Below are 26,233 nucleotides of genomic sequence, written 5' to 3'. Positions count from 1 at the left end.
AAACAGTCTTCCGTTGTGTCTGGGAGCAGAAAAGTGAATGGAGACCATATGACCAGTCTCTTCCACATCTCACAAGACATTGCTGTTGTGTCCACTCAATGTTTATTTAGATTCACTCTCATACTTAGCACTTTCCTACTCTTTATGCCTTTGTTATAGAGCCAGTGGGGGCTCGCTGCCCAATGCACTAGAAACCAATACTATGACGTTGGAAGCCAAGACTATGACACCAGGTTTTTGAGAAAAGAAAAGCTTAATATTGCAAGCTGGCTGGCAAGAAGACAGGAAGTCAAGCCTCAGATCTGTCTCCCCACTGCGCTGTCTTCAAGGCAGTATTTTTATTAGAAAATATTTAGTGAGTGGATACCGAGATTTGCAGGTGATTGGTGGAAGGAAAGGGGAGGTTTGGAGAGTCCAAACTGGGCCTGCACAGTTATCTCTTCATGCTAACTTGTGGGTTGCATATGCAAATCTTGGGGGAGTTAGTATCCAATATGAAGTGGAAATTCAGTCCATGACGTCAGTAAGTTCATTCTGCACAAACTCCAGTCGGCCATCCTGGTTCCAACTGATTTCAGCTACTTTTTTCTTCAACTGACAAGAGGAGGGAGTTTCAGTGTCACAGCAAGTTGTTTCTTTACCTATCTGCTGTCCTAAAAACGCAAGAATTTTTGTAAGTTACTGATTTCTTACTCTTTGGAACACAGTTTGAGTTTCGGATTTTCAGTGAGTAGTTTCTTATTTGGTATCCTGTAAGCCTAAAAATTTAGTTATTGATTTATTTAACCCTTTGGGGTACAGTTTCACATTCTTGTATATTACACATTACATGTTACTTCTGGGATCACTTTCTATCTACCTGAAGTACCTCCTTTCGGATTTCTTTTAGTAAGTGCCTTCTGGCAATAACCTCTCTGTTTATCTGAAATTTGCTCTTCAGTTTGCCCCTGTCTTTGAGAGACATTTCTTATGAATGTAAAATTCTAGTTGATACTTATTTTATCTTCCTTCAGTGAAGATATTATTCCAACAATTGGCCTCCATTGTTGCTAATGAGCAGTCAGCTTTCAATTTAACTGTTATTCCTTTCTTTCTGGATGCTTTTTAAATCTTCTCTCTGTCTTTGCTGTTCTGCAATTTCACTGTAATATGTCTAGGTGTGGATTTCTTTTCATTTATAATGCTTAAGATTCATTGACTTCTTGAATCTTTAGATTTGTAATTTTCTTCAATTCTGGAAAGTTCCCAGACATTATGTGGGCAATTATAGCCTCCACTCCATTCTATTTTTTCTCCTTCTGGACTTTGGTTAGATAGATATTAAACTATCTCGTTCTATCCTCTGTGTCTCTTACACTATTTTGATATTTTTCATCTTATGTCTCTCTGGGTTACATTCTGAATAATTTATTCTGACATATCCTCAGTTCACTAATTCTCTCCCAAATTGTGTCAAATCTGATGCAAACCTTCTTCATAGTATTTTTAATTTTAAGTATTATACTTCTCATGTCTAAGAGTGTATTTGTTTTTCACAAGTTGTTATCTATAGTTTTTTTATTCTCTACACATTGTTTCAAGTTATTATTTTATTTCTTTAACATATTATTCCTAATTATACCATTATCTCTGACTAATAATTATATCATCTGAAGAAATGGAATGACTGTTTCCACATCTGTGGTTTCTCCTGGATCTCATTCACTCCTGGTGACTCATTCCTTCTGTTTTTGTTTGTTTTTTTACTGCAACTCTTAAACAGTTTTTGAGGGAATACTATGAAACCTGGGATGAAGGCAGGTTCTTCCAGAGAGTATTTGCATTTAATTCTGCAGAGCACTTTGTAGAATTGCTCTAAATTAAATTCTCAACTTAAAATACCTAGGTAGTGTGAATTCTAGCTAAAATCCTATATGAGCACCACCACTTTGTTGTTCCAAATGCTCAGAGTCAATTTTCCTCCTGTAGCTGGTACCTAGCACCAGCCATTCAATTTTTCTTGCATTCTCCTGGGCTTGTTTATGGTTCAACCTTCCATGAAGGGTAAAGCTCTTTGGGATCTTGTCTTAAAGCGGGGAGAAATTCCTGCTAGGCTCACAACCTTTGGCAGGCCATGGACTACGTTTCCTGCTGCCCATACTAGTTACTAATGCTCAATTTTTATTTGTGTTCATCAGCTGCCTCTGTGACCAGTCCACAGAGTTGTTGTTTTAAGCTCCGCTTCCCATATGAGGAGAGTAATTTCCAGATTAGGTCTAAGGTGAATGTGGACCCCCTCTCCCCTATCACATAAAGAGGTGTATACAGTACTTACTGTGTAAGAGGATGAAACCTCCTCCTATGAGATTTACTCACTGATATGAGTGATAAAATTGTTGCTGCACTGTTCTGTTCAGCATTGCATCCTAGCACCTAAGCCACAGGCTGGCTCCTAGTAGGTGCTCCATAAACACACCTTGACTGACAGACTGACAGACTGACAGTTGATCGCGGTTGTTTTTTTCTGAAAAAATTAGAGAACCACACAAATATATTTTAAAACATTTACACATTTTTATGCTTGTTGCTTTTGCTGTCTGTGGGACTTAGCATATTTGAGTTTACAATGAAGACTTTTTGAGACTTCATCTTTTCTCAGTAACTAAACAATTAGTTCCATGAGAGCAAGGGCCCACACACCTCTCTTCATATACCTCATAGGCTAGCACAGTGCCATGCACCTGCATGGCTGGTGCTCCGGGGGGCAGGTTGGTTGGTCAATTAAATGAACATATGAATGCTGAGTCCATGAAATCATAGACATTTGTAGTTTCAAAGCTGGTGGGAGCAACAGATGTTATCCACTTCCCCAAGATGAGAAATGCCCTAAGAGATGTTTTGCCAATACCTATCGAATGCAGTGGGTCATCCCCTACCCGAAGGAGGCTGGTCTCTCTTCAGGTCAAAATAAGCTTGTTCTCACTTATTTGTGAGCCCCATCACACCCACCCCACCTCCACAGAAGAGGCCCATATTCAGGAGGGATCAGGCCTGTGGCTATAGAACAGAGTACAGATCACAAGGCCACCACCCCAGTACAAGACCCTGACTCAGCCACAGTCAATGAAACACATTGATACTTAGGAACCATAGAAGGCTGGTCATATTTTTGAGTAATTTATAGCATAGGAAGAAAGGTCTCTGAAAGCAGCTTCCAGAAAATGCCCTGGTTTAATGGGATGAGAGGCTTTGTGTTTTTCCCAGATCTTTGGTTTCTAGCCAAAACTTTAGATGAAAGGTAATGAGCACAGCTACCAACACCTGACAGTCTCTGTTTCTCTGCAGCTGCGCGTCTTCAAGCTGGCCAAGTCCTGGCCCACCTTAAACACGCTCATCAAGATCATCGGAAACTCAGTGGGGGCACTGGGGAACCTCACCATCATCCTGGCCATCATTGTCTTTGTCTTTGCTCTGGTTGGCAAGCAGCTCCTAGGGGAAAACTACCGTAATAACCGAAAAAATATCTCCGCGCCCCATGAAGACTGGCCCCGCTGGCACATGCACGACTTCTTCCACTCTTTCCTCATTGTCTTCCGTATTCTCTGTGGAGAGTGGATTGAGAACATGTGGGCCTGCATGGAAGTCGGCCAGAAATCCATATGCCTCATCCTTTTCTTGACGGTGATGGTGCTGGGGAACCTGGTGGTGAGTGGTGAGCCCTGCTGGGGGCACTGTCTTCTGGGGAAAGGAGGAGGCTTCTGGGTTATCTGAAAAAGCTTTGATCTGCATTTTTATGCCCAGATTGTACTTCTCTGGTTGAAAAGTCTTCAAACTTTTCAAATTCATCTTGGATTCATTACAAAAAGTGTGCCTTGGGAGGCAGCCTGACTTGCAGGAATGAGAACATATGATTAAAAAAGAGAGACCTGGTGTAGAATCCCAGCTCCACCATTTACTAGGTGGGTGACCCCAGGCAAGAGACTTAATCTTCTCAAGCTCTAATTTCCTTAAAATCAAGAAAATAGTGCTTACTCATGGGTTTACTGGGAGAATTAAATGACAGGAGATGACATATGCAAATTGCCTAATGCAATGTCTGGGCCGAGGCAGGAACTCAATAAATGGTGGCTATTAGCTGTTAAAGGAAAAATGTGTTTCCCCACTCTAAGGGGGCTCAGAAACCATTTTTATTCAGGGAAGTAAGAGCTGACTGATTTCTCCAAGCTGCATAGGTCCTAGCTAGGAGCAGGGGGAGAGGCCGCAGGGAGAAGGCACAACAGGTCACAGACAACATCCAAGGCCATGGAGATAATAACAAAATCGACTCCATGTTTGGAGGAAGCCCCTCTGGAGACTTAATTGCCAATGAGCACCAGTACCCCTTCTCTGCCCCAGCCTGGCCCCCTGCCCTCAGCTTGTCTCCACCCAGTCTGGTCATGGGGGGTCGTTGCCCTCCTGGGACTGGCTGGTTGTGTGGGACGATGCAGTCTTCCAGAAGCCCCTTTCTTATTGCCCTGGACATCAACCAACTTGGGTTCTTTCCTCATGAGAGTTTTATAGGCAGAAGAAAGCTAAACCAAGAGAAGGGAAGCAACAACAAATCCAGACTCTTTAGTCTTTTCCACCCTGGCTTCTGAGCCAGAGATGCCTCTGCCTGCATCCCAGAAGCTCTGTTCTTCCGGGCTGAGCCCACCATCTCTGCAGAGCCTCGCTAACCTCTTCTCACCCTCAGACAGGAAGTTTACCCCTCTGAGCACTTTTACATTTCTCGTATCATTTTGTCTTCACATCCACTCTTCACCTGCTCTCAAGTGAAGAACAGGAAGCAGCAAGATGTGCCCTGGATTCCAGAGTTGGGAATAGAACCCAGGGCTTTGGCACATGAGGGTGGTCGCAGGAAGGGCCAGTGCCTTCTCTCTGTTGTCCCTAAACGTCCCTTTGCTCAGCAGGGGGCTCCTCCTTTATGGCAGAAAATATGCTTCCACGCCTCATCCACTAAGGCAGGTCACTCCAGGACATCCCCAAACCTTCCCTCAACTGCTCTCAGAATGTCTATTCCCCTAAAAGAGACAGAATCCCAGGAGGACAGGAAGAGGCTCAGGCCATGGCTGTCCTGCCAGCCAGCTGCTAACCCAGTAGGCCAATGTGGGGCTCAGCTTAGAGATTGATCAGTCTTCCCTTCCATTCCCTCTCTTCAGGTGCTTAACCTGTTCATCGCCCTGCTATTGAACTCTTTCAGTGCTGACAACCTCACAGCTCCGGAGGATGATGGGGAGGTGAACAACCTGCAGGTGGCCCTGGCACGGATCCAGGTCTTTGGCCATCGTATCAAGCAGGTTCTTTGCAGCTTCTTCAGCAGGCCCTGCCCATTCCCCCGGCCCAAGGCAGAGCCGGAGCTGGTGGTGAAACTCCCACTCTCCAGCTCCAAAGCTGAGAACCACATTGCTGCCAACAATGCCGAGGGAAGCTCTGGAGGGCTCCAAGCTCCCAGACGCCCCAGGGATGAGCACAGTGACTTCATCGCTAATCCTACTGTGTGGGTCTCTGTGCCCATTGCTGAGGGCGAATCCGATCTTGATGACTTGGAGGATGATGGTGAGGAAGATGCTCAGAGCGCCCAACAAGAAGTGATCCCCAAAGGACAGGTAAGAGTTATCCCCATAGGACAGCCACAGGCAGTGGGGAGGGGCCTCAGGGCTTGAGTGACAAAGGGCAAAAGGGAAATGCAGAGGAGACCTTGACATAAAGAAATGTAAACCATGCCAAGCTTTCCAGGGGAGGTGGCGTTTGAGCAGGGCCTGGAAGAAAAAGTCAGAATTCCCCAGGCAGGCAAACAGGGAGTGGGGGGCAGCAGGTGAGCAACAGGCCACCTTGAGGTGCTTAGGGATTGTCTTTCACACAGTTGTCCCATGCGCTCTGCCCAACCCAGGCTCTGTGCATGAGATGCTAATGAGATTTCTCTAAGAACAGGATGTTGTCCAAGAGCAAGGCTCATCTAATCTTCACCAGCATCCTCAGAAGTCCTGATTCTTATGTGACTCATTTAGCCAGCTTTTCCCCACGAGTGATATAATAGGGAAATGACACACTCCTTTTGGCACCAACAAATTTAAAGCACATTTAAGCCATTTGATAATATGTATTTTTAAATACTTGGCACTATTCCTTACTACCTTAAGCTGGTATATCAACCCTCGCTAACCTCTTCTCAGTAACTCAGGGCATTCACCTCTGCCCAACGTGGGAAGGCAGGGATCCCTGTGGGGCCTCAGGAACATGCAGGGCTGCTGGTCAGGTCACTAAGTGGTCCAGAAAAATTGTGCTTTGAGTCTGTAGCTTTCCCATAGCCTTCTTCCCTGCAGTCGTCACTTGTGTTCCAGCAGCTGCTGTTATCAGCTGCCATATTTTACATGCCTTTGTCTGGGTGACAGCAGAGGGCAGGGCATCACCATCCCCAGAGTAAAGGACATGAACTCCGTAACAGCTGTCTGCCACTCAGAAGCATTTTCAGTTACTTTGGGGCTCTTAGGGAGCTCCAGATGGCCAAGTTCCCTACAATTTTGACCTCTGCACAAATAACAATTGGCATGGCTGACATCTACTGAGCCAAGCACTTCGTGCAAAGTGTTCTACAAGCACTAACATATTTAGTCACCAAAACAGCTGAATGATGCAGATCTAGCCTTTTGAATTTTGAAGATGGGAAAAACAAAGATTAGAGAGGTTAAACAATTTGCCTAAGGTCACACATCTTATAATTAGTGGAACCCAAGGATAAAACACAGGTCTATGTAGCTATAGTCTTCATGCTCACTTCACACTGTGTATGTATGTATATGTATGTACGTGAGTTGCATATATGAAACCCTTGGCTCTGGCAGCCTGTGATGTGCAAGATCCCTTCAAATTTAGAACTGGTCATCTAAAGGTGGGGCCAGGCACCCGGCTGGGACCCTCTCTCACTAGCAGGAGCAGCTGCAGCAAGTTGAGAGGTGTGAGGACCACCTGACAGTCAGGAGCCCAGGCACTGGAACATCTTCTGAGGACCTGGCTCCATACCTGGGTGAGACGTGGAAAGATGAGTCTGTTCCTCAGGCCCCTGCAGAGGTAGGTATGTGAGCTTCCTGGAGAGGTTGGACAGCCAGCCAGACACTGACCAGTGGGCTGGTAGAGGCTGGAGGGTGGGGGTGAGGGTGAGGTATTCCAGACTGCGTTCAACCACATAACCTCATTTCTCATCCTGGGAATTTTTGAAGTCCCTCCCAACCTCCGGCTAATCTGCACAATTTCAACTTTCATCATATACCATTGCTGCAATGGTATCTCACTCCAGGGTGGCTGTAGGGAAACAAAGAAAGAGTGAGACTCTGCAAGCTGTGGGACCTAAGATCGGTTCCTAAACCTCTCTGAGCCTCCATTTCTTCACCTATGAAACTGCATGGTAATGCCTCCTTGGTAGGATGATTTTGAGGCTTAAATGATATGCTCTTGTCAAATGTGTAGCTCCTGCCCGAGACAAAATAAGCACCCAGAAAACGGCAGCCAAGAAAAAAGGAAACAAAAGACAATGCACAAAGAAAGTCAAATGTCTTTCAGAGCCAGCAAGTAAGAGTCGGAGGTGCTCACAAATGAGGAAGTTTTCCCTTGATTCTCCCCCGCTTGCTTTTGTCCACGTCATTTTCTTTAGACAAAAACAGCCTGGGGCTGGGGAGGGGCTCTCTATAGGTGAGTAGTGAAGTGACAGCCTCGCAGAGACTGAGCTGGAAGGTCTGAGGTTTAGGATTGCCTTATACAAGGTAAAAATAAATGTTGTGGTTTCACTCACAAATCTTGAAGAAAACAAGCTATAGGGAAAGAGGCATCTATGAAAGTTTAGCATCTTTAATAACACTGCCTTCAATTCAAGAATTTAATTTGACACCTAGCCGCTGAGTGCTGACTATGTGACAGGCACTGGGCTCAATAGAGATAAGGAAGACATAATTCATCCCCAAAGTTATCAAGCCCTTCAGCTTGAAGAATGTCAGCTACTGGCTGTGTGCCCTAGGCAAGGCTGACCACAGCAGGGTAAGATAAGAGGGAGGGCTGAGACGGCATTTGGGGGCTGTGGGTGAACAGAAGCCGCTTGGTTCCCACTGGGTGAGGGCTGTCACATTGTGCACGTGGATGTCATGCTTCTTCCCAAATGTTCCAAGGACACCCCTGGCTAGTTGTCCCTGCTCAGTGTCTTCAGTACACAACTTCTGGGTGTTGGTTTTTTGTTTTTGTTTTCTTGTCCGTGACCCTGGCTAGGCAGGAGGGGCCTGACAGGGACAGATGGGGACCCGCCTCACCATTTGGGTCCATTAGCCAAGCTATCAGGTTTACTAATATGAGAGCAGCTTCAACTCCTAATTGAATTCATCTGGAGACATTATAGGGCTGGAGCTGCCAGGAGGGCAGCAGGCCCCTGCAGCATCACTCCATGATTAAATATTCAAGCCCAGTGAACGCTGAGAGTCGTTATGGGTGTAATTACGGTGTCTCGGGCCATTGCCAGCACTCCATCAGGGGCCCAAAGGTTTACAGTCTCACACAGCTAAGCCTCTGGGGCTCCAGGGAGAACAGCAGTGTTCCAGGCCTCAGCTGGCGAGGCACCAAACACGGGTGCAGTTGAAACTGCAGTGACCGTGTTCAATTCCCCGGGCCCCGCGGAGAGACGAGTTCACTGCCCTGGGCTTCTCCCCTGCAGGGAGTGGATGACACAAGCTCCTCCGAGGGCAGCACGGTGGACTGCCCAGATCCTGAGGAGATCCTGAGGAAGATCCCTGAGCTGGCGGATGACCTAGAAGAGCCAGATGACTGCTTCACAGAAGGTAAAGGGACAGCCACAGGCCCCCTCACACTGATGTTAATTAGGGCCAGAATCCAGTTGAGCAAACACTCACCTGGGCACCTCTGGGTCCAGGGCCCTGGCCTGGTGTCCACAGAAGACAAACACGCTGTGCCCACTTGCTGCCTCACTCCCAGGCCTGAGGGCGCCAGCATCAGACACACATGCCCCAGCTGGCAGCAGCCTGGCCATGGTATCTGCATCTCATGCACTATCAGACACCACGTTGAGATGTGGGCCTTCCTCGTTACCCTCAAAAACCGCCCCCTCAGTTCTAAACCAGCCCTCTTGAGTTGAAAGGGGGAAAGGTAGTCACCACCATAAACACCACCGAAAACTCTTGATTTGGATGATGAAGGACCCAGAAGCGGGCCGTGATGTATCTGCTTCCCTCAATCTTTTGTTTAGCTCTCAAAAGCAGAACCAGTGTCTTAGTCATCTTTCTTCTCAGTGTTTAGAACAGTGAGACACGTTACATTCTCAATAAACATTTGTGCAATGAATGAATCAAGAGTCCATTCTATGAAGGGAATTGTGGCCTCAATGCTTTCTAAAAATACATAGAAAAAATGTCTTAAACACTTGAGTTTCTATTAATAGTTTTATTTGACCCTGGGCTGGGCTGGGCTGGACTGGACCTAATTCCCATCCCAGCCATGTTGTGGCCCTCAGTTCAGCTTGGGCTCGGAGCATATCCCCCTCAGGCACCCCCAGGCTCATATCCTGTAGCTTGTCTGTTTTCCAGGTATAGGTGGGCAGAAGAACAGGGACCACTGGTGCCATCTGTAAGAAGGATATGGCTAGGAAAAATACCAGAGTGGGCAAGACTGATGATGGAGAGGAACACCTGCAGGACTGGATTGTGGGACTGCCTGGAAGGGACCCCTCTTCTCCCATATTCCAGGAAATAATTCTTTTCCAAGGGGATGACAAGTGGGTTTCCTAGCAGAAAGCTTTCTCTGCAGCAGGAGCAGAAATTATCCCCTTTGCCCAGTGGCCATCACCCACCATCAGTCACCTCTCCCCACAGGATGCATTCGCCACTGTCCCTGCTGCAAAGTGGATACCACCAAGAGTCCATGGGACATGGGCTGGCAGGTGCGCAAGACTTGCTACCGTATTGTGGAGCACAGCTGGTTTGAGAGCTTCATCATCTTCATGATCCTGCTCAGCAGTGGATCTCTGGTAAGGGGAGGCACACTCCCTGCCTCCAAATCCTCCAGATAGGAATCTCGTACAATCCAAAGGCCCTGGAGCTGCATCGGTGGGTTCTCCTGACTACTGAGCTGAAAGTCCCCAGCCTGTCACTAGAAGGAGAGCTGCAGCCCAGGGCGAGGGTCCCTCTTAGCAGCAGGGCATGGGAGGTGTTCAAGGTGCCCATGCCATGGCCTGTCACACCTGGCTGCAAGCATTTGAGTGAGTGAGTGTATGCATCCCACTGCATAGTGGGGAAACTGACACTCAAAAGGTTTAAGACTTGTCCAAGGTCACCCAACTTGTCAGCAGCAAACCCCAGCTTTTCCCTTACTTAATCCCAAAGCCCCTGGCTTCTCACCCTCTGACCTCCCCAACCCACGGCCTTCTCTGAAGGCCTACAGTACAAAAAGGACTATATTTCCTTATCAAACCACTTTCAAATGCTACTAATTACTCCTTTAAAGCTCACAGAAAATCATTACAATAGCAATTCTCAAAATTTAATCTCCCAGGAGCTTGTTCAAATGCAGATTCTCATTCCATAGATCTGTGGCAGGGCCTAAGAATTTGCATTTCCAACAAGCTGCCAAGTGATGCTTGTACTGCCCTCAGTGACCCACGCTTTGAATAACGAGACCTTATGGGAATAGAGATTCAGAGTTGGGACACATCTCTAAGGCCCTGGCTGAATACTGGGCTTTGTAGAGCAAAGAAGGAAGGTTCTCTCTGTACTGTGGCTTAGGCTCCTTATACAATCTCAACTACTCGGCCAATAGACCAAGGTAGACATAGACACAGGAAGAGACAACATCCTCAGTTGTTTGCATTTTCTAGATGAGGAAGTTGAAGCCCAAAGGCATGAGGGGCTTCAGGTAATGAGTTGAAGGGCTGGGAATAGAGTCCAGGGTCGCAGCTAATTCGTTGAAGGGCTAGGACTACAGCCCCACTCTTTTGATTCACGGCTGTGTGTTTTCACTCATCTTGCGCCTCGTGTCATTTACTCTCTAAAAACAACCTACTAAATATCTGGGCCTCAATCTAAATGTCAGATTGCCCAGGAAGGGTGACAAAACTGCTCGGTGCATGGCCTCAGCCTTAGGGAGGAGCACAGGTGTGGGACAAGGCAGGATCTGAGAGGTGGGAGGAAAACTAGGGTGGCAATGACGCAAAGCCAAGGGAGAAGAGAGTTTTGGGGCAGGGACTGGTCTGCCATCTTGGGTGCAGGGGGGAGGGTGTGACAGCAGCTGCAGGTGCCCAGTGCCCTGGCACAGGGTGGTGATTGTCCACACGGACCTCAGCACAGTGTAGAGGCCAAATTGTAGGGGCAAGAGGGGGCTGGGCAGTGCTTTCTCCACACCTACGCTCCTTTCCTTCCAGTCCTCCTGGATTAAAATAATAACCACATGTGCTGTTGGCCAGGTGCTCTCCTCACTACCTCATTGGCTTGTGGGCCTTCTCTCCTCATTTCACTTCTCTGCTCTCCCTTGCTCCCTCCCTTCTCTCTCTAACCCCCTTCTCCTCACACCTCAGTCCACCCCCCACATTCCCAGGAGGAAGCTCAGACCTGCAACATTGCTCCAGCCCAGCCCGCCCCCCTGCAGCTCTCCCTTCCCTCCCATCTTCTTCCCCATAGGACTGAACAGGCTGGCACCAAATTTAGCCCTCTTTAGGCTTTCACTTTGAGTACCTTTTAAAAATAACATGCATTTTCATCTGACAAAGTAAAGTACCAAAAAAATACTTGGAAATTATAGAAAAAGGTAAAGAAAAAAAAAATCATCCATTTCCCCATCACTCAAAGAGAAGCTCACTTTGAAGACATGCTGGTATACCTCCTTCTCATCTTGCTTATGCATAAAATATACACATATCACAAAAATAAAACCACATGTATGCATGCTAAAACCTCAGTAAATTTTCTCAGTAAATATTCTCATATTATCTCATTTAATTGGCTACAACATATTCCTTTATAATTTATTCAATCAATCCCTATGTTTCCTTCTAATACACATTGAATATTCCCTATGTGTACTCCCTCAGAGACATTGGATAATCTCCTGTCTTAGTCCTGGTCCTAGACACAGAATCAGAAGCTAAGAAAAGATACGGGTTCAGTTGAAATCCAGCTTCAGCTGATCCCACGGAAAGCGCTGAAGCACAAAGGGCACCACAGAGCTGTCCCACCTTGAGGCAAAGGAGACAGCCTTGTAAACCCCCGTGTCAGTGTCCCTGGCTGAGGGCTGCCCCAGCAGGGAGGATAAGCATTTCCCAAGGTGGACAGTTCCCTCCAGCTCAGCGAAGCCATCAGGAAAAGGGGGTGTCTGCATCCATGAACTATTAGCAGCCGACATTCCCAGCAGATGAAGGATGGGGCACTGGCGCCTTAAAGAGGACCTGGGTGGGCGCCAACAGCCTCCAGTGTCCTTAGGATTAGTGCTTGAAGGAGGAATTGCTGGGTTCCTGAAACCTTTGAGTCACATTGCCTATTTGGCTTCACACAGAACTGGTCAGGTTTTCACTCCCGCCAGTCACTTGTAAGAGTGGCAGCTCCCCACAGCCACAGCATCCTAGGCTTTCCCCCATTCTTTTCCATCTCCACCAGTCTGATAAAAGAAAAACAGCATCTTCTTTTAATTTGAATTTCCTTGATTACCAGTGAGATAGAACATTCTTTTTCAGAGGTGTGTTGGCGATTCTTACTTTCATTTTGTAAACTGCCTGTGAACATCCGTTGATGCTTTTATTTTTAAACAAAGTCACTGTTAGCATCCCTTTGGTTCACTTCCAAAATCCAATTTGAGAAGGTTTTCTTTCTCCCTTGCATTCAGCATCCCTGCAAGTCTCAGCAGGGCTGTGTGTCCCCGTTGGCCCTGAAGAAGTCATGCTTTGTATCTCACAGTACCTCCTCCACTATCCCACTTTACCTCCCCACAGCAAATAAAATGCTACCAGCAAGCTGACTACCAAATCCCCTTCCAGGGACTGTGGTCAGGGCTGGCTGGGTCCTTCCCTATCAGTCTGGGTGCCAGTTCTGTGGGTTCAGGCAGACTGCCATTCTGCATCCTTTCTTCCTTCCAGGCCTTTGAAGACTATTACCTGGACCAGAAGCCCACGGTGAAAGCTTTGCTGGAATACACTGACAGGGTCTTCACCTTTATCTTTGTGTTCGAGATGCTGCTTAAGTGGGTGGCCTATGGCTTCAAAAAGTACTTCACCAATGCCTGGTGCTGGCTGGACTTCCTCATTGTGAATGTGAGTGGTTCAGTGGGAACACGTGGGGTTTGGGGTCCTGCCCTCTGACTCCTGGCTATAGCTAGTGCAAAGGAAGCTCAGAGACTTGGCCCTCAAGGGCTACTCCAAAGAAAAGCTTTGAGCAATCTAGTGAGGAGTCTGAGAATAGCCCCGACACCCATGAGTGGTAAAGTCCAGGCAATACATGACTGTGACACAATAGTGACTGTTAGGTGAGTTATTAGGTCTCCATTCAGAAAGATCCCTGCAATCCTCTGCATTTTTACATCCAAAGTGAGATGACATATGCAGCTTTCAGAGGTCTTATGGCCCTGCATCCACAGATGGGGCTTCTGGACCTCGGGGAGCCATGAACTGTGAGCACAGAGGATCTTCCCACCTGCTGCTCTGTGGTCCTCACACCTGGCTGCTCTTTAGAATCCCTGAGGAGGTCTGAAATATGCAGTGACCAAACACCACTACCCCAGAGATTCTGATCTTATTGGTCTTGGGTGGGGCCCAGGCATCAGTATTTTATAAATGCTCCCAGGCATTTCCAAGGTGTAGCCATGGCTAAGAACCACTGAGCTTATACTGCTGCCTCCTCCCCAGTGGCACTGAAAAGAACAGAGGGCCCTTTTGGAGAGGTAATGAGCTAGAGTTCATGTGTTCACACTCATAGTAACCTGTGGCCAGTAGCCCGTGCATTAGGGAATTGACTGTGTGCTTCTCACACATCACACATTTGATTCCTCAACATCATCTCTTCCTCATCTTAACCACTTCATTGCTGTATCACTGTCTAGGCCCCTACCTTCTTTGCTTTGCTGCATGGTTACCTAAGTTATGTGTTCACTGCCGCATAGCTGAGGGTTTCTGCAAGCAGGGTGAGGCATGTGCTGTGTTGGTCTCTGCCTGCCCCACTCCAGCAGCTGCCAGCAGCAAGGTCTGCCCAGCAGAGGTGTCAGGAAATGTGTCTGTATTTGGTGCTTGCCTCCTGAAGCTGGATGAGGTCCAGCACAGAACATTCTGTCCAGCCTCCTGTGCTGGCAGGTCCTCCACAGCAGGCCTGTGCATTCAGTTCTCTTCTTCCCTGATGCACTAGCAGCTTCAGGCCACTGTACTACAAGGATTAGTTGTGAGACCTGAAATCGCAGTCATGGATGATAATTCTGTGCATATAAAATAATTATTCATAAATGAAAGGAAAATTATTTATTCCTGTGTCCCACCCCTTTAGGAGCACAGTCACTCCTGCTTATGTTGATGTCACCAGTCTCAGTCCTAATCACCTTAAATGGTCATGCACTCATTTTATCCATCTTCCTACTGATTCTTCCTTCCAACCATCCATCCTTCCTTCCATACATTTCTCCTTTCGTATCCAACCATTCAGTCTTCCTTTTTCCTTCCTCCCAAACATCCATCCATCTTTTTTTTTTTTTTTTTTTTTTTTTTGAGATGGAGTCTCGCTCTATCGCCTGGGCTGGAGTGCAGTGGCCGGATCTCAGCTCACTGCAAGCTCCACCTCCCGGGTTTACGCCATTCTCCTGCCTCAGCCTCCTGAGTATCTGGGACTACAGGCGCCCGCCACCTCGCCCGGCTAGTTTTTTGTATTTTTTAGTAGAGATGGGGTTTCACCGTGTTAGCCAGGATGGTCTCGATCTCCTGACCTCGTGATCCACCCGTCTTGGCTTCCCAAAGTGCTAGGATTACAGGCTTGAGCCACCGCGCCCGGCCATCCATCCATCTTTATTCCTTCCAGCTGTACATCTCCATCAGTCCTCCCCTTCCATCCATCCATTCCCATTCTTCTTTCCCTCTTCTCTTCTGCCCATTTATTCTAAACTTCCGTCCATCTATTCATCATCCTTAACCCTTATATCTTTCTATCTTTTGATTAATTCTTCTATACAACTGTCCAATCATCTAACATTCTGTTCACTCATTCACGCATCTTCCATCCAAGCTTCCTTCTACTCACTCATCCTTCTATCCACTCATTCTTCCATCTTTCCATTCTTGCTTCAACCTATCCATCTATTCTTCCTTTCTTCCACTTATCTGTTCATTCATCCCTTTCACTTTCATTCATCATCCATTTGTCCATCCTATCAACCTTCCAGTCATTCACTAATTTATTTCATTCATCTATTCTGTCCAAATCCCCATCTTTCCATTTATGCATCAGTCATTTTACCCAACCATCCATCCTTCTCTTATCCACCTATCTCATCTATCCATTACTATTCCCTGCTTTCATAATTTTTCCTTTCTTCTTTGTTTCTTCCATCCTTCCATTCAACTATCCTATCCATCTTTTTGTATCTGTTATCTTTTAAAAAATTTTAAATACATTTTACCGTATGTATTTGTATTAGTCTATTTTCATGCTGCTGATAAAGACATATCTAAGACTGGGCAATTTATAAAAGAAAGAGGTTTAATTGGACTTACAGCTTCATGTGGCTGGAGAAGCCTCACAATCATGGTGGAAGGCAAGGAGGTGCAAGTCACGTCTTACATGGATGGCAGCAGGCAAAGAGAGAGGTTGGGCAGGGAAACTCCCCCTTACAATACCGTCACATCTCATGAAACTTACTCACTATCATGAGAACAGGATGGGAAAGACCTGCTCCCATGATTCACTTACCTCCCACTGAGTCCCTCCCCTCCCACAACACGTGGGAATTCAAGATAAGATTTGGGTCGGGACACAGCCAAACCATATCAATATTTAAGGGATACAAAATGATGTTATAAGATATATATATAGTAAAATGGTTACTCTAGTGGAACACATTAACATATCCATCATCTCACATAGTTACCCATTTCTCCCCCTGTGGCAAGAGCAGCTATAATTACTCAGTAAGAAAAATACTTAAAACAATATGCTATTATGAACTATAGTATTCATGTTATACATTAAATTTATCCTATTTATCATTGTATCCTTTAATTCATCCCTCTGTGAAATTACCCTTCAACTTTTCATCCAGCGGTACTTCCTTCTTTCCTTCCTTCTAGCCATCCCAATGCTCCTATTTTTCTTCCATTTGTCAAACGTCTATTTATAACTATTGAATACAGGATTGCCTTATGAAGTGCTCTGGAAGAAACCGAAGCACAGAATAAGTACTCACTATCTCCAGGATCTTACACTTTAGTCTTTCAGCAGACAAGACACACACACGGAAATAAATGTATTGTAAGGGTGAATGTGTTGAGCACTGCTGGGGGCAATTGGTATCTTGGAGACAAAGAGACATGAGCCTTCTTCCACTCTTGGGGTGGGGTGGTTGAGAAGGCTTCCTATGGGAGGTGGCATTAGATGTGGGGCATAGAAACAAGCAGGAGCAAGAAGCTGCGAGACGACTGGGGAAGGCCTGTCTTAGCTAAAATCTGACCCTGAACAAAGGCACAGACACAAGTATGCTCAGGGAACAATTTGATTTGAGTAGAATGTGTGGGTGAAATATGACTGGAAAAGTAGGTTGTGACCATATAACACAGGCTACAGAGTATGGAGCTTATCCTGAGGGTGATAAAGTACCAGTGAAGTTTGAGAGTTAGAGAAAGACATGATCATAATCAGATTTGCAATGGAGAATAGATGCATGGATGCAGTACTAGGGCCTGGAGACCACTTGGGAGGCTAGTGGGTTGAGCAGTGAGAATGGAGGTGGGCTTGGGTGGACAGACTTTGCTGGAGAGGCACCAGCACCTGTCTGCCCCAGCTGCAAATTATCCATGTGAGGCAGACTTCCCAAGGGGCTGAGCAAAAGACTGAATAGGGTTCAGCATGGAACTGGCCCCAAACCTCCCTGCCCTCAGGCACCCAGGCAGCTGGGTTTCACCTGCTGGTGTCTGGAGCCTTACATGAATGAAGGAAGGAGGTCCCTTCCATTCCAGTTGTTTGTCCTGGTAGAATAAGCCATTCATCCAAAGAATGGGCATTGCTTGGGGCCCTGTCACTCAAGTATAAAGCCCTTCTTTTCTGAAGCCCCTGTGTGCATCCCGCCTAACTGCCAGGATAAGCTGAGTCTGAATTCAGCCCACCATCCGTGGCGTAGCTAAGATCTCACAGCACAGGGTCATAGCCCGTATCTATGACATCTCCCTGGAACCTTCAAAGTTCCTAGCAGGGGAACTTTTTTCATGTAATTTTCTGTCCTTTGCAGTCTTTGGACCACCACTTAAAGAAAACTGACAGACCAAAAGGGGTTCACAAGTCAGTCATTATTTCTCAGATATCTATTGAAGCTAGATCTCATGGACCCATACCAGAAACTTTTTGAAGAACTACAGAGCTATCAGAACTTTGGAATTCTCTTAGTCTGACTTTTTCATTTTACAAAGGATGAAAGTATCCTGGACTAGCCGGGCACTAACCCAAGGTCACAAAAAATCAGGGGTCAAGAGGGAATTAGACCCCACCCAAGCCACTATTCTTTCCACCCCACTTCTCTGAGCAAATATAATTGAGACTACTATATTCCTTAGAGTAGACTCTCAGCATAGCCCCTAGGAGGGAACATCATGTCTCCAAGTCTCTGAAAATCAATTTCAAGGTTGTTGAGGCCTGACTGCTGCCCCTAGAGGGAAAAGGAAGAGTTGATTTAATACACTGGAAGCTTGGCCACCTATATACCAGAGGTTGGTGATGTTAGAGACTGAGTTTTTCCTGCCCAGATTGTTTAAGAGAGTGGTGAATAAAATTTTTAATAAAAGGGAAGAGACAGAACTCTTTCCAGACCTCTCATTGGAGTTCCAAATAAGGTGGGAGCTAGGATGATGGCTTAGATGTGTAGGGATGGGAGGCTGGGCAGGGAGTTCCTGTCTTCTTCCACCAGGACTGCCCTTCTGCAAACCTAGAGTGATGTTTCTGCCCTCTGCTGCACTTAGATCTCACTGACAAGTCTCACAGCAAAGATTCTGGAATATTCTGAAGTGGCTCCCATCAAAGCCCTACGAACCCTTCGTGCTCTGCGGCCACTGCGGGCTCTGTCTCGATTTGAAGGCATGCGGGTAAGTCTGATCTCAAAACTGCTCTCATCTGGCCAGGCGCGGTGGCTCATGCCTGTAATCCCAGCACTTTGGGAGGCTGAGGCGGACGGATCACCTGAGGTTAGGAGTTCAAAACCACCCTGGCCAACATGGTGAAACCCCGTCTCTACTAAAAGTACAAAAATTAGCCGGGCATGGTAGTGTGTGCCTGTAATCCCAGCTACTCAGGAGGCTGAGGCGGGAGAATGGCTTGAACCCAGGAGGCAGAGGTTGCAGTGAGCTGAGATTGTGCCATTGCACTCCAGCCTAGGTGACAGAGTGAGACGCCATCTCAAAAAACAAACAAACAAACAAACAAACAAACAAAAAACTTCTCTGATCTGCAGCTTTTGGTAACCCTTAACCCTTTATGCCCTCCATCCCACCAACCCTGAGCTCCGGGGCCCCACGTCCAAAGGTAGGCTCTGAGTCTTCACTTCCTGCTCTGACTTTGGTGGTGCTGCATGTCCTAACTCTCTTAGTTCTCTTTCAAGTCCTTTTGTGGGCCCCTCTTCCCTTGTCACCCATAAATATCACAGCCACCAGGACCCAGAACTCACCCCCTTTCCTCTTAGTGAAATGATCCTGAATCATTGCTCCACAAGCATCTATTCTCTCAGTCACTCAACTCTGCCTCTTATTGCCAACATCTCCAGAACATCCCAAGTTATCCGTCTTTCCATGATAAATGAGTCTTTCCTCTAATACTCCATTTAAACGTAGTGACATCATCAGCTCAGTACCTCAGCTGCCACCCACTGGAATGCTTCTTCTCTCCAACTTGATGCAATCATCAGGTCCTGTGGATTTTCCCCTTCCATCCACCCCTTTCTTTATCCACCTGTGTCAGCCTCCACTTTGCCCTAATTGCCTCCATCAGGACGGAATGCTCACAGCCCAAGCCTTGTTTTAGAGACTGCTGATTGACAGCCACCTCTTCCTCATAATTACAAAAGGCTCCCCAGCAGAAAGTAAGGTTTTGCTTTGCTCCACTATCATTGGCTGGAAGTAGTCATCATAGCTTCAAAAACAAAAGTGGGCTTTTGAAATTAACTTGTGCCTTTACAAACAGTAGGACCTGAAGATTGAAATAGTTTGAAATTTATTTTATTTTGTATCTAATAGATCCTCGTTTGCTTATTTACAAATGAGCTATTTTGTGACTATGGATTTAGGTTTTCATTAGTTCTTGACCAAAGCATACTTTAAATTGTATTTAAATTGTGTTTCTGTTTTATGTGTGGTATTTAAAGAGAATAAGTCAAGGTTCTAGAAGTCTGTATGTGCAGGTACAATACACACATTCTCACACTTCTAAACGAGTGGAGTATGCTTGTAAACTCATCCATCTTCTCACTGCAACCCACCCTGAATGAGGTTAAGGGAAGAAGGTCTAAATCCATCTTCAGCTGCCCAGTGTCTCTCAGTCTTCTGAGTCTGGATTATTGCACTAATTAACCCACTTCTCTTGCTGCTTCCACAGGCCACTGGCTCATGAAGCAGCCTGAATGAGAATAGAAAGAGATAGAATCCAGCAGAGGGGGTGGGGCATTGGGGGTTCCAGATCCGTCTCTATCTCCCACCAGGTGGTGGTGGATGCCCTGGTGGGCGCCATCCCATCCATCATGAACGTCCTCCTCGTCTGCCTCATCTTCTGGCTAATCTTCAGCATCATGGGTGTGAACCTCTTCGCAGGGAAGTTTTGGAGGTGCATCAACTACACCGATGGAGAGTTTTCTCTTGTACCTTTGTCGATTGTGAATAACAAGTCTGACTGCAAGATTCAAAACTCCACCGGCAGCTTCTTCTGGGTCAATGTGAAAGTCAACTTTGATAATGTTGCAATGGGTTACCTTGCACTTCTGCAGGTGGTGAGTCAACCATGAGATCAACCATATCTCTTGCTTTGGCTGCTCAATAAAATGGAGAGTCTGAGTTCCCAGAAGATGCTATGTGGGGACTTTGCAAGGAGTAGAACTCAGGGTGAACTGAGGTCATTCTCTATTCCTACAGACTACACCATGAGACTAGAGGGCCTTCCTAGTGAATGTGATCTCACAGTGGTGCAATTACACAAGTGTGGGCTGGTAGAATAGTATAAAGGGATGGGCCTGCCATGGGATTGTATCAGGTGGTGACTTAAAACACAGTACCTGTAAAAAATAGACAGGGCATAGCCATATGTTTGGTCTTCACATCATTTCCTAAATGGTAATAAATTATGTCTAATTAGGTCTATCGTAATGATAGATAATGTCGGTGATAATGACAATCAAACACATTCACCGTGTCTTTCTTTCTTTCATCATCCATTCAGTCGTTCATTTCTTGCCTTCATCCACCTGTTTATTCAGTCCTCTGTTCATTCAAGTGTTAATACAGTTACTCATACATTTGTCATGCAGTTACTCTTGAGTGTCTACATTCCACCATTGGTTCTTGCATTTATTCAAAAAAAAATCTCTGAGTATCTCTGGTATGCCAGGCATGGTACTACTCAGCCCTGGGAGATACAGTCAGAACTGGCCTTGGACACTGACGCTGTATGAGAGAAACAGACTAATAAGTGAATCAAAACAGCTCATCAAGTGCTGTAACAGGCCTAGGAGTGTAAGACCTAAGATGTCTTGCACGCTCTGAACATGCTGGAAGGCACACCCAGTTTCTCAACCTCAAGAATGCTAAAGCTGAAGGCAGGAATGTGGAGGTCTTCTATTCTCAACTTCTCCATCTGAAAGATACACCATTCTTACATCATGTGCATATGGTGGGAAAGTGGTTGAGAAAATGGCAGCCCTGAGAGGGGAAACCTTAGGCAAGTGCACAAAGCAGCATTGTAGCAGTTGGCACTAGAACCAGACACCTAGACACTCAGTCCTCAGTCTATACTACATTCTGAAAGGCTCTGTGTCTTTAATGCTACTCTAGTCTTAAACAGCCACATGTGGAATTACTTTAAATCATCGTATGAGATTAGTCAAGTAACCCAAAGGAACCTTTCCTTTCATTCTTTCTGCCCAAGCCCTTTCCATCTCAGGAATCTGCCCCTCTCTCACTGGGCCACCATGGCTTGGGAAAGGTCCAGTGTAAATGGATGGGCAGACACTGAGTGGCCTCTGCTCCTTGTCTCCAGGCAACCTTTAAAGGCTGGATGGACATTATGTATGCAGCTGTCGATTCCCGGGAGGTGAGTCTCAGCCCACTGTCCCTACAGCCTTCCCCTCTGTGAGTCCTACCCATATCAGTTCAGTCTGCTTTTGAAATGAAATGAAGATGACCCTGGTACTGGAAGAGGTGATCACCAAGCAACCTCACACTGTCCCTCCTTGAGCAGTGTCCAGCTGGCTCTCTGTTGGGTGTTTCAGCCACTGAGCCTATCCCCTTTACATCTACACTCCTGAGGCTTCTCAAGGTCTTCCTCTGCTCACCTTTGAGGAAAGCATCAGATAACCTCTAAGAGAGAGTTCATGTGAGCCACTCCCTGGACAGGGGTGGGAGCAAAGCAAGGGTAGTGGCTATAATCAAGGGACATTGGGAGGAATGAGGTAGAATCTCAGAAACTATCATAAAATCCAGGCTGGGTTGGGCGCAATGGCGCATGCCTGTAATCCTAGCACTTTGGGAGGCCGAGGTGGGCAGATTGGCTGAGCTCAGGGGACCAGCCTGGGCAACACGGTGAAACCCCGCTCTACTAAAATATGAAAGAAATTAACTGGGCACCCAACTGCTTGGGAGGCTGAGGCAGGAGAATCTCTTGAACCCAGGAGGCAGAGGTTGCAGTGAACCAAGATCGCTTCACTGCACTCCAGCCTGGGTGAGAGAGCAAGACTCCATCTCAAAAAAATAAATAAATAAAACCAGGCTGGGGAGACACTGTTGGGGAATGACCCCGTCCTGCTATGGCAGGTACTGTCAATTCCCTGCCACCTTTTCCTTTGGCCCACTTCTGATTTCACCTGCAGGCTGCACTTCTGATTCTCTGTTTGAAGACTTCAGGGCTTAGGAGCTTGTTCAGCAACTCCTCCCCCAAGGACCAGGGATTTAATGTTCCCAGGGGCAACACTTACCAATAAGTTTTGGGAGTCTCAGGATAAATACTCCAGCTTCCCTGTCACTTGGTGATACAATCCTGCATGTGCTCTACACAGTTACTCAGAGGACCCCAGTAGGATTGTGCTCCAGTTGCCCACAATGATGCCCTGCTTAACAATATCCTCTTCACAGGCTCTTCTCCTGTTCCCACTTATTCTCCCCCACTCCCTCATTCCTGCTTCCTTGGATCACCTCCCAGATAAATCACCTGTACCCAGGTCCCTGTCTCAGGCTTGGCTTTCAGACTGAACCTGAACTAAGACACCCACCCTCCTTCCCACTCTCCCTTGTCTGGTCACAGGTCAACATGCAACCCAAGTGGGAGGACAACGTGTACATGTATTTGTACTTCGTCATCTTCATCATTTTCGGAGGCTTCTTCACACTGAATCTCTTTGTTGGGGTCATAATTGACAACTTCAATCAACAGAAAAAAAAGATAAGTGGGGCTCAGGGGTTTCTGGTTTCTGCTGTAGTGGTAAGCTTTATATTTCCTGTTCCCTGGCCAGCTCTGGCCTCCTGACAAAAGCCACACTACTCACAGCCCATCACTTTAATATCAGTGCTAACCCTTGCCCTGTGATTGCTGTTGCTGGAAGAGCTGCATTTCTCTCTGTCAGCAATGCCCCCCTGACATCCTCATTCAGGGTTCACATCCCAAAGGGACCTTGGTCTTCCCAACTGGAACCGGATGTATTAGATGTCTTCCAGGTGAGCCCTGGGAGAATACAAGCAGGGAAAGAAAGGGATTCAGAACTTGCTGACCTGTTGGGGGATCTGATCCCCACAAAGGACTGAGTCAGGGCATCTCAGGAAAGGCCATGGCCAAGCACTGGCAGAATCCCAACCCTCCTTGGGATGGGGAGGAAGGCTTGTGCCTCCAAGGGTACCGACTCTGATTAATAAGAATCAAATCTCAGATAACCTCTGATGTTTATAAGAAAATATCAGGGCAATAAAGGTATAAAGTACTTTCCTATTATCCTTTCATTTAATGCCCTCCATACCCCTGAGGTAGATAGGCACTGTCCTAGATTTGCATGACTGAGATCCAGAGAGAAAAGGGGCTACATAGATAAGTCACAGAGCACATACAAACCTGGGTTTGCATTCCTGACTCAACTACTTGTGGATGGCTCATGCTGGCAATATTTTAAACCTCTCTGAGTCTCAGTTTTTTTCATTCATTCAATGGGGCTGATAATACCTACTCTCTGGATTGTGGTGAGGGGTAAACAAAACCCTGAACAAAGAGCACTGAGGTTAGGACTGAGCATAAGACATCTTTAGTGGTGCAGTTTCCAGCACTGTAACAGCAGAGGGCACTGTGACTGGCAGGGCCTCAAGAGCACCAGATGCTCTTACTATTAACAATTTAAAATATATACATAGTGGGGCAGGCACCCCACTTACAGGAAATCCTTGCTCAGGGTTCTGGGCATAAGAAGAGGGTAGGATAGGTCTGGGACAAGACAGTGTTGATCAGTGTGATCAGCACCCTGGGGAGGTTTGAGATTATTCAGCAGTCGTTTCTCCCATTTTACAGATGAGAAAACTGAAGCCAAGAGACAGATTACAGAGGGAGACATTGGGTAATGGAGGGAGATGAGCCAGTGATCAGGCTGGGGTCACTGAGAAACTGCATCTACTGAATCCGTGGTCAGAGTTCTCAGCATGACTTCACCCAGAGCTCACCTACCCACTGCTCTTGCCCTTTCCTTCTCTTACCCCATAAAGATGGTCCTCCCAGGAAGCCCTTTGTGTCCACAGATCTTCTCAGATCTCCTCTCAAATTCCACGGATCTCAGCCCACTTTCCCAGCATTTGCAGGGACTGACTTCCATAAACATGTTATTAAAATGGGTGGCTTTCAAATTATGTCAGGAAGTTAAAGGTGAGAACTTGAATGAAGGAAATCCAAGGGCCACTAAAGAAAAACTAATACCCAATTCTAAGCGTGGAAGACATCTTTGGTGCTACAGTTTCTGGCACTATAACAGCAGAGGGCAGTGTGACTGGCAGGGCCTCAAGAGAACCACAGGTCCCTCTGAGACCAAGGACCCAAGGATAAGGCAGTAATTGTCCTCATCTCCTCCTCTTCAGAAAAGATTTGAGGGCTTCTGTCCCAGAGTCTTTGCTTCAAGGTCCTCAGGAAATCTCTTGCCCACTGGGAGAGACTGTGACTCTAGAAGACCAAAGAATTTTACTGGAATGAACAGGCTAGATCCAAGACTCAGATTTGAACCAACATGTACTGTCTCATTGAGTCCTGTTTCCCAACCCTCCCCACCCTCTATCCAGGCAGTATCTCTGGATCCCTCGAGAACAGAAACTGGCTTTGCTTTAGAGACCCAGGCAGGGAGTCGGCAATGGAACTGACTCCCACTGTTCTGACACTGGTTGTGGCAAGACACTCCTTGATGCTGAGCTTGGTGTGTCTATTTGTAGAGGAGGGAAGAAGGTTGATATGATCCTTTCTCGCCTGCCTGTTCTGATTTTGGTATCCGTCGGGAGTTCCTCTTGCTTTAGTAACAGTGTGGCCCTCTCTGCACTTAGGGGGCCAGGACATCTTCATGACAGAGGAGCAGAAGAAGTACTACAATGCCATGAAGAAGCTGGGCTCCAAGAAGCCCCAGAAGCCCATCCCACGGCCCCTGGTAAGCCCCAGAGTTTTCCTGTAGCACAGCCTGTCTGTGAATCCAACATGACAGTCTATGCCTGTGTCAGGCAGGGGCTTGAGGGAGTGCTGTTTATGGAGGAGAAGATCTGGGTTGACGTTGGGATGAGGGTGATGAGGGTTCCTAGGCCCAAGGAATGAGAAGTCCAAAAGAAGCAACTCTGGTCTTCTGAAGTAAACGTACCTTTTATAGCTATTTGAAATGAATCTGTTTGGGGGAGCACTGAGTTTCTCCAACAGTTTTAGAGTTCAAGCATAGGATTGGAGGCAGATTAAGCTAAGTGACAGTAAGGGTAGTTAGAACCCAGGGATTAAACTTGTGTGGTTATGTATCATGGTCTAGGTCACAGTGGATCTCCAGTATCACCCTATATTCTACCCCATGCCTACAGGTATAGAGAGGAAATGACCACAACTCAACTCCCCCGCCAGGATCCAAGATGCAGACATGGTCATGGTCGAGTGGCCCAATAGGAACCAAAAGTTATCCGACTTGAGTTAAGGGCCAGACTCTAGTTTCACTCCTTTTTTCATAAAGATCTCAAGATCTCCATTAAACACACTACCCATACCACACATGATATCACCTAAGTTCTTCTCAGCCCTCTACCAGAAGATAGAAAACATCAAGCCTCTGAGAGGCCCCAAGATAGCACTTTTTTGGGAATGGATGATCAGGTTTGTGGGTGAAGATGTTGATGTGTCAGAAATTTTTGCTGATCCTCTTCAAAGAATTTCCAAGCCATCCACTCCAGTGAATGGAATTGGCCCCCCCGTGTCCCTTTACGTAAACTTTCTGTGGCTAAGATGGAGCATTGGTGAAGAAAATCACAGGTACTGCTCATGGCACAATTTCATTAGCCCTTCCCCACACAATGGCAAAGTCCAAAGGACCTTTAACAAAGGAACAAGCCTTTCCCTAAATGAATTATAGAGACTTGCATTCTGTTAGCCAAGGTATTAGATTTTTTAAAATCAAGGTATAGGATTTGCATAATTTACTTCAAATTTTGTCAGAACAAAGTCAAAAACATTTACAAGAGAAAAAAAATGATGACTTTTGACACTTTATTTTGAAATAGTGGTCATGAATTTATTACTAGTCTAGATTCTGATAAGAAGTGTTCCAGTGG

The 26,233-nt window shown here is 46.4% G+C and overlaps 1 protein-coding gene across 3 annotated transcripts in view; it reads left to right on the top strand.

The window, feature by feature from the left end:
- Positions 1 to 26,233, top strand: part of SCN10A (sodium voltage-gated channel alpha subunit 10) — a 100,452-nt gene that overhangs the window by 64,944 nt on the left and 9,275 nt on the right. For 2 of the 3 annotated variants that reach the window (XM_015445465.4, XM_005546684.5), the window contains 11 exons: positions 3,325 to 3,684; positions 5,178 to 5,624; positions 6,946 to 7,086; positions 8,711 to 8,834; positions 9,882 to 10,036; positions 13,130 to 13,303; positions 18,191 to 18,313; positions 19,918 to 20,202; positions 21,465 to 21,518; positions 22,725 to 22,862; positions 24,976 to 25,080. In XM_015445465.4, the coding sequence (XP_015300951.3) occupies positions 3,325 to 3,684; positions 5,178 to 5,624; positions 6,946 to 7,086; positions 8,711 to 8,834; positions 9,882 to 10,036; positions 13,130 to 13,303; positions 18,191 to 18,313; positions 19,918 to 20,202; positions 21,465 to 21,518; positions 22,725 to 22,862; positions 24,976 to 25,080 (2,106 nt within the window). The remainder of the gene's footprint in view (positions 1 to 3,324; positions 3,685 to 5,177; positions 5,625 to 6,945; positions 7,087 to 8,710; positions 8,835 to 9,881; positions 10,037 to 13,129; positions 13,304 to 18,190; positions 18,314 to 19,917; positions 20,203 to 21,464; positions 21,519 to 22,724; positions 22,863 to 24,975; positions 25,081 to 26,233) is intronic. The other variant, XM_015445464.4, reaches the window with a different exon arrangement.

The sequence above is a fragment of the Macaca fascicularis genome, chromosome 2 (genome assembly GCF_037993035.2).
Source record: "Macaca fascicularis isolate 582-1 chromosome 2, T2T-MFA8v1.1".
Lineage (NCBI taxonomy): Eukaryota > Metazoa > Chordata > Mammalia > Primates > Cercopithecidae > Macaca > Macaca fascicularis.
This window is presented reverse-complemented; position numbering and strand designations above follow the sequence as displayed.